The sequence below is a fragment of the Glycine soja genome, chromosome 14 (genome assembly GCF_004193775.1).
Source record: "Glycine soja cultivar W05 chromosome 14, ASM419377v2, whole genome shotgun sequence".
NCBI classification, from domain to species: domain Eukaryota; kingdom Viridiplantae; phylum Streptophyta; class Magnoliopsida; order Fabales; family Fabaceae; genus Glycine; species Glycine soja.
Window position 1 is genome coordinate 13,545,733 of NC_041015.1, and position 12,316 is coordinate 13,558,048.

The window sequence follows — 12,316 nt, forward strand, 5'->3', positions numbered from 1 at the left end:
TAAGACAATTTTAGAGTCCTAATATCTACTAATTCAGAGTTTTGGAATACTTGATAACAGTCAAAGGTTTCTCCCTCAAAGAAATCAAAATTCAGAAATTTAGAATCAAGAATGACACGATTTGAAAAGGAGGAGTAATACCTCTGACGTTGATCATCGGAGGAAAACAGAGTTAGTGAGCATGGTGAGGAAAAGGAAGGATTAAGTGGTGTTGGAGAGTCATTGGAAGCACCGTGGCGGCGTTGGCCTGTAGTGGTGGTGAAGGAAGATGAACCCTTACGTTTCTTGGATGATTTTGTCATTTCATGAATTTTCTAAAGATTTTGATCGGTGGGGTTTGTAGAGAATTGAAAATGATGAATTTTTCACTTTGTTTGATGCGATTTGGTGAAGAAATGAGAAAGTTACGAGGTTTGGAAGATTTAAGAAGGAGGGGCGCCATTAGAGAGAGAGAGGGGTTGGAGGTTCTGTAATTAGATAGAGAAAATGTTGTTTTTATAAGTAGGGATGAGTTGTAATCGATTACGACCTTCTGTAATCAATTACAAATGTGGGAAGAAACTGCCTAACTGCCTCTAGTAATCGATTACAGTGTCTGGTAATCGATTACAATAGATTTGTTCTATGGTAATTGATTACAGGTGTTGGTAATTGAATACCAGACCCTAAAAACATGAAATATTCAAGACAACAAACATCATAGGCAATTAAATGGATTAGGAATCTAAGTCATATAGGTCCATAAGTCCTAATTTTCTTCTAATAGCAAAGAAACTTTCTTTGGGAAGAGGTTTTGTAAAGATATCAGCCAATTGATTCTTTGTGTCAACGAACTCTAATATGCAATCCCCCTTTTAAACATGATCTCTAAGGAAGTGATGCCTTATTTTAATATGTTTTGTTCTAGAGTGCAGAATAGGGTTTTTGGATAGGTTGATTGCACTTGTATTGTCACAACGGATAGGTATATGATAAAGCATTAAGCCATAATCAGAAAGTTGTTGTCTTATCCAAAGGATTTGTGCACAACAACTTTTAGCATAAATATATTTCGCTTCTGGAGTTGATAAGACAACACTATTTTGCTTTTTGCAATGCCATGATACTAGTGTAGAACCAATAAAGTGACAAGTCCCACTAGTGTTTTTTCTATCGGTTTTGCATCCAGCAAAATCAGAATTAGAGTATCTTACTAAGTTATATGAAGAATTATTAGGATACCATAATTCTAGATTTATAGTGCCTAATAAATATCTCAATATTCTTTTAACGACACTTAGGTGAGATTCTTTGGGATTGACTTGATATATCTAGCACACATGCAAATACTAAACATGATATCAGGTCTACTTTTTGATAAATAAAGAAAAGATCTGATCATACCTCTATATTTTTTTATGTCTACTGATTGACCGGCTTCATCTTTATCCCAATAGCAAGTAGTGCTCATAGGGGTGGCCATTTGTTTAGCATTTTCCATTCCAAACCTGTTAAGCAATTCTTTGCAATATTTTGCTTGACTAATAAAGATTCTATTTTTGGTTTGTTTTATTTGTAGTCCTAGAAAGAAATTCAACTCACCCATCATGGATATTTCAAATTCACTTTGCATTTTTTTAGAGAATTATTTGCACAAGAAATCATTAGTAGAACCAAAGATTATATCATCTACATAAATTTGAACTAACAGAATATCATGCGTTTTTCTTTTAATGAAAAGTAAGGTATCAACCGTTTCTTTTGTAGAGCCCTTTTCTAAAAGAAATTTTCTCAATCTTCATACCAAGCCCTAGGGGCTTGTTTTAAACCATATAGAGCCTTTTTCAATTTAAAAACATGATTGGGAAAATCTGAATTTTTAAATCTAGGAGGTTGATCAACATACACTTCTTCTTGAATAAAACCATTTAAAAATGCGCTTTTAATATCCATTTGATCAAATTTGAAATCCATTATGGATGCAAAGGCTAGTAACATTCTAATGGCTTCTAATCTAGCCACTAGAGCATAAGTTTCTTCATAATTTATTCCTTCTTCTTGGTTATATCCTTTAGCCATTAATCAAGCCTTATTTCAAATAACTATTCCATGTTCATCCAATTTGTTTCTAAATACCCATTTAGTTCCAATAATTGGATGATCATTAGGTCTATCAACTAATTCCCAAACTTGATTTCTTTCAAATTGATTTAATTCCTCTTGCATAGCAATAATCCAATGTTCATCAATTATGGCTTCATTTATGTTTTTAGGTTCAATTAAAGAGACAAAAGTCATATTATTGCATGCATCTTTAAGAAGATCCACATTTGGAAGATGTCACCTATGATATTATCAAGAGGATGATACCATGAAGTTCTCCACTCCTTTGGAAGATCCACATTTGTTTGATTTTCTTTGAATTGAGAGTCTCTACTATTTCCATCTTCTTTGCCTTTGTGACCTTTTTCATGAATATGCATATCTTTTAAAGAATCTATAATATCATCAAGTATTTCCTTTATTGGCCTTATAGGGTTAGTCTCATAAAAAACAACATGAATTAATTCTTCAATAATCATAGTTCTTTTATTATATATTCTGAAAGCTTTACTATTCAAAGAATAGCCAAGAAATATACCTTTATCTGATTTTGCATCAAACTTGCCCAAGTTGTCTTTCCCATTATTTAACACAAAGCATTTACATCCAAAAATATGAAGATGTGAAATATTTGGTTCTCTTCCTTTGTATAGTTCATATGGTGTTTTCTTTAAGATAGGTCTAATTAATGCTCTATTCATTATATAACATGCAATATTAATAACTTCAACCCAAAAATATTTAAGAAGATTTGTATCATTAAGTAAAGTTCTAGCTAATTCTTCTAATGATCTATTTTTCCTCTCAACTACTCCATTTTGTTGAGAAGTTCTAGGTACAGAAAAATTATGTTCTATCCCATTTTCATCACAAAATAATTAAAAATCTTTATTCTCAAATTCTCCTCCAAGATCACTTCTAATGGATGCAATGTTGAGATTTTTCTTATTTTGAATGATTTTAGTAAGTTTCTTAAAAGCAAGAAATGCATCTCTTTTGTGAGTAAGAAATAGAGTCCATGTGAATATTGAATAATCATCTACTATGACAAGAGCATAATAATTTCCACCAAAACTCATAATTTTAGAAGGACCAAAGAGGTCCATGTGCAAAAGTTGTAAGGGTTGAGTGGTAGAAACAATATTCTTTGATTTGAAAGAGACCCTTACTTGTTTTCCCTTTTGACATGCATCACATAATCTATCCTTTTCAAATTTGAGTTTTGGCAATCCAATTACTAAATTTTTTGAAATTAATTTATTTAAATGTTCCATATTTATATGAGCAATTCTCGTATGCCACAACCATGATTCATCCTCTTTGCTTAGAAAGCATTGAGCATGATTTAGGGTTTCATCTAGATTTATCATGTATACATTATTAGTTCTATGTCCTACATGTTTTATTTTCTTGTCATGTTTACTTTCAATAAAGCAATTATGAGAATCAAATGACACCAAAAAAACCTTTATCACATAATTGACTAACACTTAGTAAACTATGTATAAGACCATCAACAAGTAAGACATTTTCTATGGAGATAAAAGGATTCGTACCTATTTTTCCAACTCCAAGAATTTTACCTTTGTTGTTGTCTCCATAGGTCATATGTCCACTATTCTTAGGAGAAATATGAGTAAACTTTGATGCATCTCCCGTCATGTGTTTAGAGCAACCGCTATCAATGTACCAGCTTTGCTTCAAAGAATCCTTCATTCATATAATTATATTTTTGATTTAGGTATCCAAATTTTCTTGGGTCCTTGAATGTTAGTTTTGACTAAAGATCCTTTTGGAACCCATACCATTTTTCCAATGCTACTACTATTTTTCCTAAAATAACATGTTGATGCACTATGTCCTTTCTTACCATAGTAAAAGCATGTCAAGAAAGGAGAACTAGTTTTTTGAGAGATGCAAAGAAATTTTTATACATCTTTTTTCGTTTTTCAGGTTTATACCCTAATCCAGCCTTATCAAAAATGCATCTTTGTTTTCCTAGTATAATATCTAAATTATTTTTGCCAAGAGTAAATTTGGCAAGAGAACCTTTTAAATCTTTAATTTCTTCTTTAAATATGTTACAATATTTACATGAATGAGATGCTTCATTGCTTTCTTGTATTAAACATTTAGTAAAGGATTGGTTTGTATCTATTGGTTTTAATGTTTTAACTTCAGATTTAAGATTTTCTAATTCTACATTTAATTTCAAAACTTCCTTTTCTAAATTTGAAATAGTTTTCTTAGAAAATGAAACTAATTTGGCAAGTTTGATAGATTCTTTATGCAAGTCATTGAATGCATCTTGAAGTTCATCAAAAGAAATAGATAAGTCATAGTTAGAAGATGTTACCTCTTCTTCACTTTCATAGTTTTTGGCCATGAGACTTAGATTTACAACTTCATTTTCTGAATCACCTGATGAATCCATGTCATTATCTTCCCAAGTGATACAAGTTTTCTTTCCTTTCTTATCTTTAAAGGTTTTCTTGTCAGATTTTTCCATTCTTCTTTTGAATATAGGACAATCAACTCTTAGGTGTCCAGGTTGATTGCATTCATAGCATTTTGGAACAGAGGAGGAATCTTCTCCTTTATTCTTTGGATTGAAGTTTGATCTTTTTCGATTTCCTTTGTTTCTTAGAAATTTATTGAATCTTTTTACGAAGAGACTGAAATCATCATCTTATTCTATATTGTTATGTTCATTCAAGTCCTCTTTGTCACTTTCTTCACGAATAGAAGATGAGACTTTAAGTGCAATTCCTTTCTTCTTTTTGTCATTTTCTTCATGTTGGTTGAGTCTCATAAGTTCCATTTCATGTTCTTGAAGTTTCCCAAAAAGAATTGAAGAGACATGTTGGTGAGAGTTTTTAATTCTGCAATTGCAGTTACCTTTGATTGTCATTGCCTGCTTAAACATCTCAACACTTTGTAAATGAGATCCTCATTAGAAAATATTTTTCCTAATGATGCAAGATGATTAACTATATGTGTAAATCTCTTTTGCATATCTTGTATGGTATCATTTTGATTCATTCTAAAAAGTTCATATTCATGTGTGGGAGTGTTTATTCTGGATCTTTTCACATCAGTTGTGCTTTCATGTGTTACTTGTAATGTATCCCACATTTCTTTTGCATTTCTAAAATTTGAGACTCTAAAATATTCATCCATGCCTAATGCAGAAGTAATTATATTTTTGGCCTTTAAATTATATTGAACCATTCTTCTTTCATCTTCATCCCATTGTTCTCTAGGTTTTTCTATAGTTGCATTTTCTACTACCATTCTAGGGATGAAGGAATTTCAATGGCTCCCCATTTATTTAAATCTATATCTTCTATAAAAATTTGCATACGGGTTTTCCAATAGTGATAACCTTCACCATTAAAAATCTATATCTTTTTCACTATCTATGTAAACTCTTTACAACCTTTGAACACACCTTGGGATCCCTCATCCTTGTGTTCAAGATTCTCACAAGCCAAGAGACGAACAATCTCTTGATTACAACTGTGTTTATAAGATGTATAGAAAGATTTCTTTCCTTTTGAGCAGATGATACAAATTGAAGATCTTAGAAGAATTCTCAATTGATTTGCAAGTGTTTGGCCAAATAGTAGTTTTTGAGAGAATTTGACAATTGGATTCTATTTTGAAAAATCTCTAAATATTTTCAAAGTCAAGACACATATATATAGGCCCTTTGGTGGCTGTTCAAAAACAATTTTGAAGAGATGTGTCTTTTCAAAATATTTTCTGAAATTCTTTTACTGGTAATCGATTACAACATTCTGGTAATCGATTACACAGTTAAATTTTGAAGAGTCATGCCTTTTCAGAGGATTTTCTAAAGTCTCATTGTTGGTAATCGATTACAAGAATTTAAAAATTCAAATTTCAAAAACTTTTGATAAGCCATGTGCAATCTATCTTTGGTAATCGATTACAACACCTGGTAATCAATTACCAATTCAAAAATACTTATTTTGAACTGATCAATCTTTTTTAAAAACATTTCAAAAATAAACTTTGAGGCCAAAACTTATATCAATCAATATGAGATTCTTTTAACAAATGGACTAAGGCCTTATCTTTTCTTGATCTTGTTTGCTTGATCTTGAAGCAATCTTGTTTTGGATATACTTTGGCATCATCAAAACTTGTATGCTCAAAACTTGTATACTTAAATTCTCATAAATGAGTTCTTAAGAAACTTAGAGACAAAGAATTATTCATCTACTTCATAATTAATCAAACACTAAGCATGAAACATATAAAAAACTAAAGCACACACATGGCTAGACTAAAAACAATCAATACAAATGCCTCATCTATCAAAATGTGTTAGGCATTGTAAAATTATCTAACCAAAAACTAAAGTAAGGGTTTCATGCTCTTTAAGCTTTGTTCTAACATTATCAACATTTTTGCAACTACCTTGTTGTCATCCACTACTTCACCATACAAACTCATTTGGTTCACCACATGTGACAACTTTGAACTACACTCCTTAACAGATTCATTCTCCTTCATTTTCAGCATTTCAAACTCTCTTCTAAAGAGTAAATAGCTTGATGGAATGTAATCTTTCATCAGTTGTTTTTCTCTTCTTCAATTCACCCCGTATTTGCTTGGTTGTTTCTCAATGCATGACATTGGTAAACACATCATTCACCTAGGCTGAATGTAGACATGTAACATTTTTCTCTTTCTTCATGGTCTCTTCCTCATGTTACCTGATTTGAGCCATTGTAGGATTAGTTCCCAATGTTGGAACTTGTTTATCTTGATCTACATACTCACATAAGCCAAAAGAGTTCAAGCATGATCTCATTTTGACTACCCATATGTGATAACTTTCTCTAGAAAATTGAGGAACAACAAAGACAACATTTCTCCCTGAAGCCATTTTTATTTCTCACCAATGTTTAGTCTCTCCTCTTGAAGTGTTTAATTTCCACTCTTAATTTTTCAAACCCACGCCTATAAGAACAAAGTTCTAGATACCACTATTAAACGAAGGTAACAATGAACATAAAAACCATAAAACTTAAAGAGTGGAGAAAAAGATGAGAGAGCAAAGCAATTTTTGTATTTGATGTAGAACAATATTGTTTTGCATGTTTTCATTCATATTTAACTGCGAATACATGAGAAATAAAATTCCATCATGACACCATACATGTTGTCATCAAAAGACATTCAACCACTAACTTAAAAGTGCAATTTTGCCCAAAATAGAAGTAAATATAATCCCACCAACATTACTTACTAACGCAAGTAACCAACTTGGACAATTAAAGATCATCACAACAGTAAATAGTAAATAAGAAAACTTTTACAACCATAAATTTAACATAATTCCTTATACTATTAGTAAATACAGGGCATCTAGAGGCCACATCCCACTGATTCAGTATTTCTTGAATATAGTAGATGACTATAGTAAGTTTACATAGGAAGTATGAAACACAATCTAAGATCCAAAATTTTGTCACTTTGGTAGAAAATTATTTTAGTGCATAAGTTAAAGTTAAACACCTTACGCATTCTTATTATCCTCGTAAAGGAATACTACACCAATGCAGTTGCATGTAGACTCCAACAATATTGGAGAATGGGGCCAAAGCATCAACAAATATTGAATGTTGCTTATGCTTTGATGCTTATTCAATCCTCCCCTCCAAAGTTTCTATGTAGTTATACTCAATTAGTCATGCAATATACTTAATAAATTGGGTACTAATTAATGTGCTTCTTGACAAGACTCTTTTTTTCTTATTCTTTTTGGGCAATTGCATGATTTTACCTCTTAAAAGGTTTTTGGTTACCTTTTTTATTTGTTCATTTTAGTTTAGAATAAGAGCAACTTTGATGGTAATGGTCAAAAATATGTTTTCCTCTATTTGAAACTTGGAGCAAAAAGTTTTCAAGCATTACAATTCAACTTTCTTTTCTTATTACTCTCTAAACAATTTCAATTTTCATAAGTTGTTTCACAATTTTGAAAGCCTTATAACTTTAATTTATCATGTTATAAAATAAAATACTTATTACTACTAATAATAAAATTTAATATTCTATTTTAATTTAAAATTAAATGATGTTAACTAATTTTCTTGATGGGTGTGATTTGATTTTTCTTTGCTTATATTTTAGTCCAGTCCGGGGGGTGGGGGATAATACTTTTTCTAGACTCATATTCATATATAACAAAAAAGTTATTTTGCATCGACTCAAATATAAACAAATCTAATTAATTTCATCTCTATCTAATGATATCATTCCTAAAACACTTTTCATTAATTGCAACTCAATTTTGTAGGATTCTATTTTATTCATGATATCAAGTTCCAATGAAAGATAATTTAGGAATAACCTTATCTTTTTACTTGATATTAGTAAAATTAAATTATTTCAACTAACTTTCTTAAATATAATTATATAATAAGGAGTTTAGTAACACATTATCTAACACATTTTTTCAAATACATTTTTTTTCTAATTAGTTAAAATTTATTAGAATTACAAAATTAGGAGATAAAATTATTAAATATGATGTGAGACATACAAAAATTTATTATTTCTAATAAATTTCAACCAATGTGTATTTTCTAACATTTAAGTTAAAAGGTGATACTACAAGAAAACTTGTCAATTACTGTTTAAACATGTTTAATCTTTCTTTGAAGTGTACGTGGCAATATAAAGGAACTCCTTGTTGAAAAGTGTGGATGATAATAATGATAGTAAAGTCACATAATAAAAGTTCGTATTAAATGATAATAAATGAGGTAAAAAAATTTAGAACCTCAAAAAAAAGTCACGTTAAAAGTTTATTAAATGATTATTCTATTTTTCTCTTATATTTTCTTAAAAAGGCAGTTGGTAAATTTTGATTATATATATATATATATATATATATATATATATATATATATATATATATATATATATATATATATATGAGACAAATATCTTATATAAAAGTGACATAATTAAATTTAAATCATATAATTAAATATAAATAGTCAAAATTTAATGTTAATTGACCGTTTAAAAAGTCATGTGAGTTTTTTAAAAAATATATTTTTTTAATAAAAATTATATAACTATATTGAGTATAAAAATAAAATATGAGAAAAAATAAATTTAATGGAAAAAAATAATTTTGGCCAATTATATATAGATACCTCAACATCCCAAACACTCCAATTTCTATCATTTCTCTCTATTTATTATTATTATTTTCTGATTGGTTAAATGTGACTATGCATAAAATATAAATTCTTAAAAATACATACATAATTAAATTAATTCAAGTGAAAAGCATTGTTGAAAGAGATCTTCTTGCCTTCGATGGCGATGGCTGACCAAATATTCACTTGCCAACAAACAGCATAATCTAAAACATAAAAAAAAAATAAAAAAGATTGAAAGAGAAAGAGAGAAAAATATAAAACCGTGGCATATTTTCGTATTATACTAGTACTATTATTGAAGATATATATATAAAAATAAAAAGTAGTAGGAGACGACTATTTGTTTGGGGTTTCAATTCAACAACTTGGACCCAGAACAGAACAGAACAGAAAGAAATAAGACTAAAAGCCCCCTCTATATTATTATTTTCCAATCAATCCAAGTACTCTCCAATCTCTTTCATCATAAACAAAGATTCTTCTCTATTCTCCAACTCTTTTGCTTCTTCCAAAGTGGCATCAAAAACTAGAAGAAAATGGGGTGTGGCAATTTGTTCTTCACAGTCCTCATAACCTTCTCAGTGGCACTCATAACATACAACATCATAATCTCTGCCAATGCCCCTCTCAAGCAGGACTTCCCAGGCCCCTCACGCCCCTCCATCAAGGTGGATCCCCTCATCAAGATGCCACTCCACAGATCATCATCCTCGGAGAAATCAAAAAAGAGGTTGTTTCACACTGCTGTCACTGCCTCTGATTCTGTGTACAACACGTGGCAGTGCAGAGTGATGTACTATTGGTTCAAGAAGTTCAGGGATGGAGGAGGAGACGAATCCGGGATGGGGGGTTTCACCCGGATCCTGCACTCGGGGAAGCCTGACCAGTTCATGGATGAGATCCCCACCTTTGTTGCTCAGCCTCTGCCTGCTGGGATGGATCAGGTTTGTTTTGGGTTCTTAATTGAATTCTTTTGGTTCTTGCAAAGTTATGTTTTTGTGGGTTTGGTTGTGTGTTGTGTGCCGTGATTATGCAAAAAGTTGTTTTAAAAATGAAATTTTGATGTGGGGGGTTGAGTTTCTGAGTGATTTTGGTCAATGACTGATTTGTAATTTTTAAGTAAGGTACATTTCCCGGGATCAAAATCATTAGTTTATTCCTTATTGTTATGAATTCTAACCCATCTCTACTCTATAACAGGGTTACATAGTCCTTAATAGACCATGGGCATTTGTGCAGTGGCTTCAACAAGCAGATATTAAAGAAGAGTATGACCTGCTTAACTTCAAATCTCTATATTTAAAACTGGAATCATTTTCTTCTCTTGGGATTTTGGTTTTGACTTTTGTTAGTACTGTATATCAGTTACATATTGATGTCAGAGCCAGATCATATAATTGTCAAACCTATACCCAACTTAGCCAGAGATGGGCTAGGAGCTGCATTTCCTTTCTTTTATATTGAGCCTAAGAAGTATGAAACTGTGCTAAGGAAGTACTTCCCTGAGGAGAAGGGACCAATAACCAATATTGATCCAATTGGGAATTCACCTGTTATTGTTGGAAAGGTATATGTCAATGAGTTTTCTTTGATAATAATGAATACTCTTGATTTCGGTACACTTTTCTAATTTTGTGTGGAAAAATGTTAGGAATTCCTCAAGAAGATTGCTCCCACATGGATGAATGTTTCCCTGGCAATGAAGAAGGATCCTGAAACTGATAAAGCTTTTGGATGGGTGCTTGAAATGTAATTTTATTGTTTTCCTTCTCTAATCCATAATACCCTTTCTTAAAAACTTGACTTTTTAATGTTTTTCTTTTGTATCATTGATTTTTAGGTATGCTTACGCTGTTGCATCTGCTCTTCATGGTGTTCGTAACATATTATACAAGGACTTCATGATTCAGGTTCAATAAGGTTCTCTTTTATTTTATTTTTTTCTAATGACCAGTATTAATAAGTAAATTATACAAGGACTTCATGTTAAGCTTAGAACAATTTATAAGAATTGGTATCATACTTCTTTCTTGTTAATGTATGTAACATGCTATAGAAGTCACATTGTACGAGAATAATGCTATAATTCATTTTCAATTTTCAACCTAGACTTTTTTCTTATTATTACAATTTGAAGGTTTTTGGTCTATCCTTCGTTGCTTTTGATTTTCTAACATTACGCTAAAACGCATACTTACATTGTCTGTATAAACTGAATTTATTAACATTTGTTTGTTTATTATGCGTGTCAGCCTCCATGGGATCAAGAAATTGGCAAGACATACATAATTCACTACACTTATGGCTGTGACTATACAATGAAGGTACTGTGTTGTGATTGAGCTCCTACACATTTTTATTCCGATGTTCATTGAAGGAAAGATGAAAAGGAAAATTGATTTATAATAGAATTATCACTCAAGGAGCAGGACATATACATCTCTCTCTTATTGTTAGTGTTGTTGCTCAATGTATGATAAATATTTAGGGTGAGCTAACCTATGGAAAGATTGGAGAATGGAGATTTGATAAAAGATCTTATGATAAAGTTGCTCCCCCAAAGAATCTGACATTGCCACCACCCGGTGTTCCAGAAAGTGTGGTATGTTTTCACCTCCCTCTTACTAGATAATGTGGTTTTGTTCAGTTTCATTCTTTTTTGTGGCGGTTTTCTCTAACATTCAGTTGTAAACCTTTACAGGTGACTCTCGTAAAAATGGTGAATGAAGCTACTGCAAATATTCCAAATTGGTGGTCATAGGGAAGGTTAAAGGTGTTGCAAATTACGATAGTTGGAGAATGCGTTGGACCTATGGCCATTTTAAATGGAAGGGCATTGTACACGTCATTGCTTATGTATTTATGCATTCTTCGAATATAGTTTGACCAGTGAGTGAGACAAACCTGTGGAATTGATATCACTGGTGCTTCTACAAAATGCTTTGGTTCAACTTGCTTCACCTTAATTTTCATTAATCCTAAAGGTGTCTACTAATTGAAGCTAGCAAAATACATTTCAACTA

The 12,316-nt window shown here is 31.1% G+C and overlaps 1 protein-coding gene across 1 annotated transcript; it reads left to right on the forward strand.

The window, feature by feature from the left end:
- Positions 1–9,670: 9,670 nt before the first annotated feature.
- Positions 9,671–12,288, forward strand: LOC114385059 (hydroxyproline O-arabinosyltransferase 1-like). Its single transcript, XM_028345011.1, has 8 exons — positions 9,671–10,237; positions 10,494–10,561; positions 10,659–10,860; positions 10,945–11,042; positions 11,134–11,203; positions 11,546–11,617; positions 11,782–11,895; positions 11,995–12,288. The coding sequence occupies exons 1-8, from the start codon at positions 9,830–9,832 to the stop codon at positions 12,052–12,054; spliced, it is 1,092 nt and encodes a 363-aa protein (XP_028200812.1). The 5' UTR covers positions 9,671–9,829; the 3' UTR covers positions 12,055–12,288.
- Positions 12,289–12,316: the final 28 nt, after the last annotated feature.

Coding starts and splice junctions, on each gene's coding strand:
- LOC114385059 (XM_028345011.1), top strand. CDS start 9,830: ATGGGGTGTGGCAATTTGTTCTTCACAGTCCTCATAACCTTCTCAGTG. Junction 10,861..10,944: donor CACCTGTTATTGTTGGAAAG/GTATATGTCAAT, acceptor GAAAAATGTTAG/GAATTCCTCAAGAAGATTGC. Junction 11,043..11,133: donor TTTGGATGGGTGCTTGAAAT/GTAATTTTATTG, acceptor ATTGATTTTTAG/GTATGCTTACGCTGTTGCAT.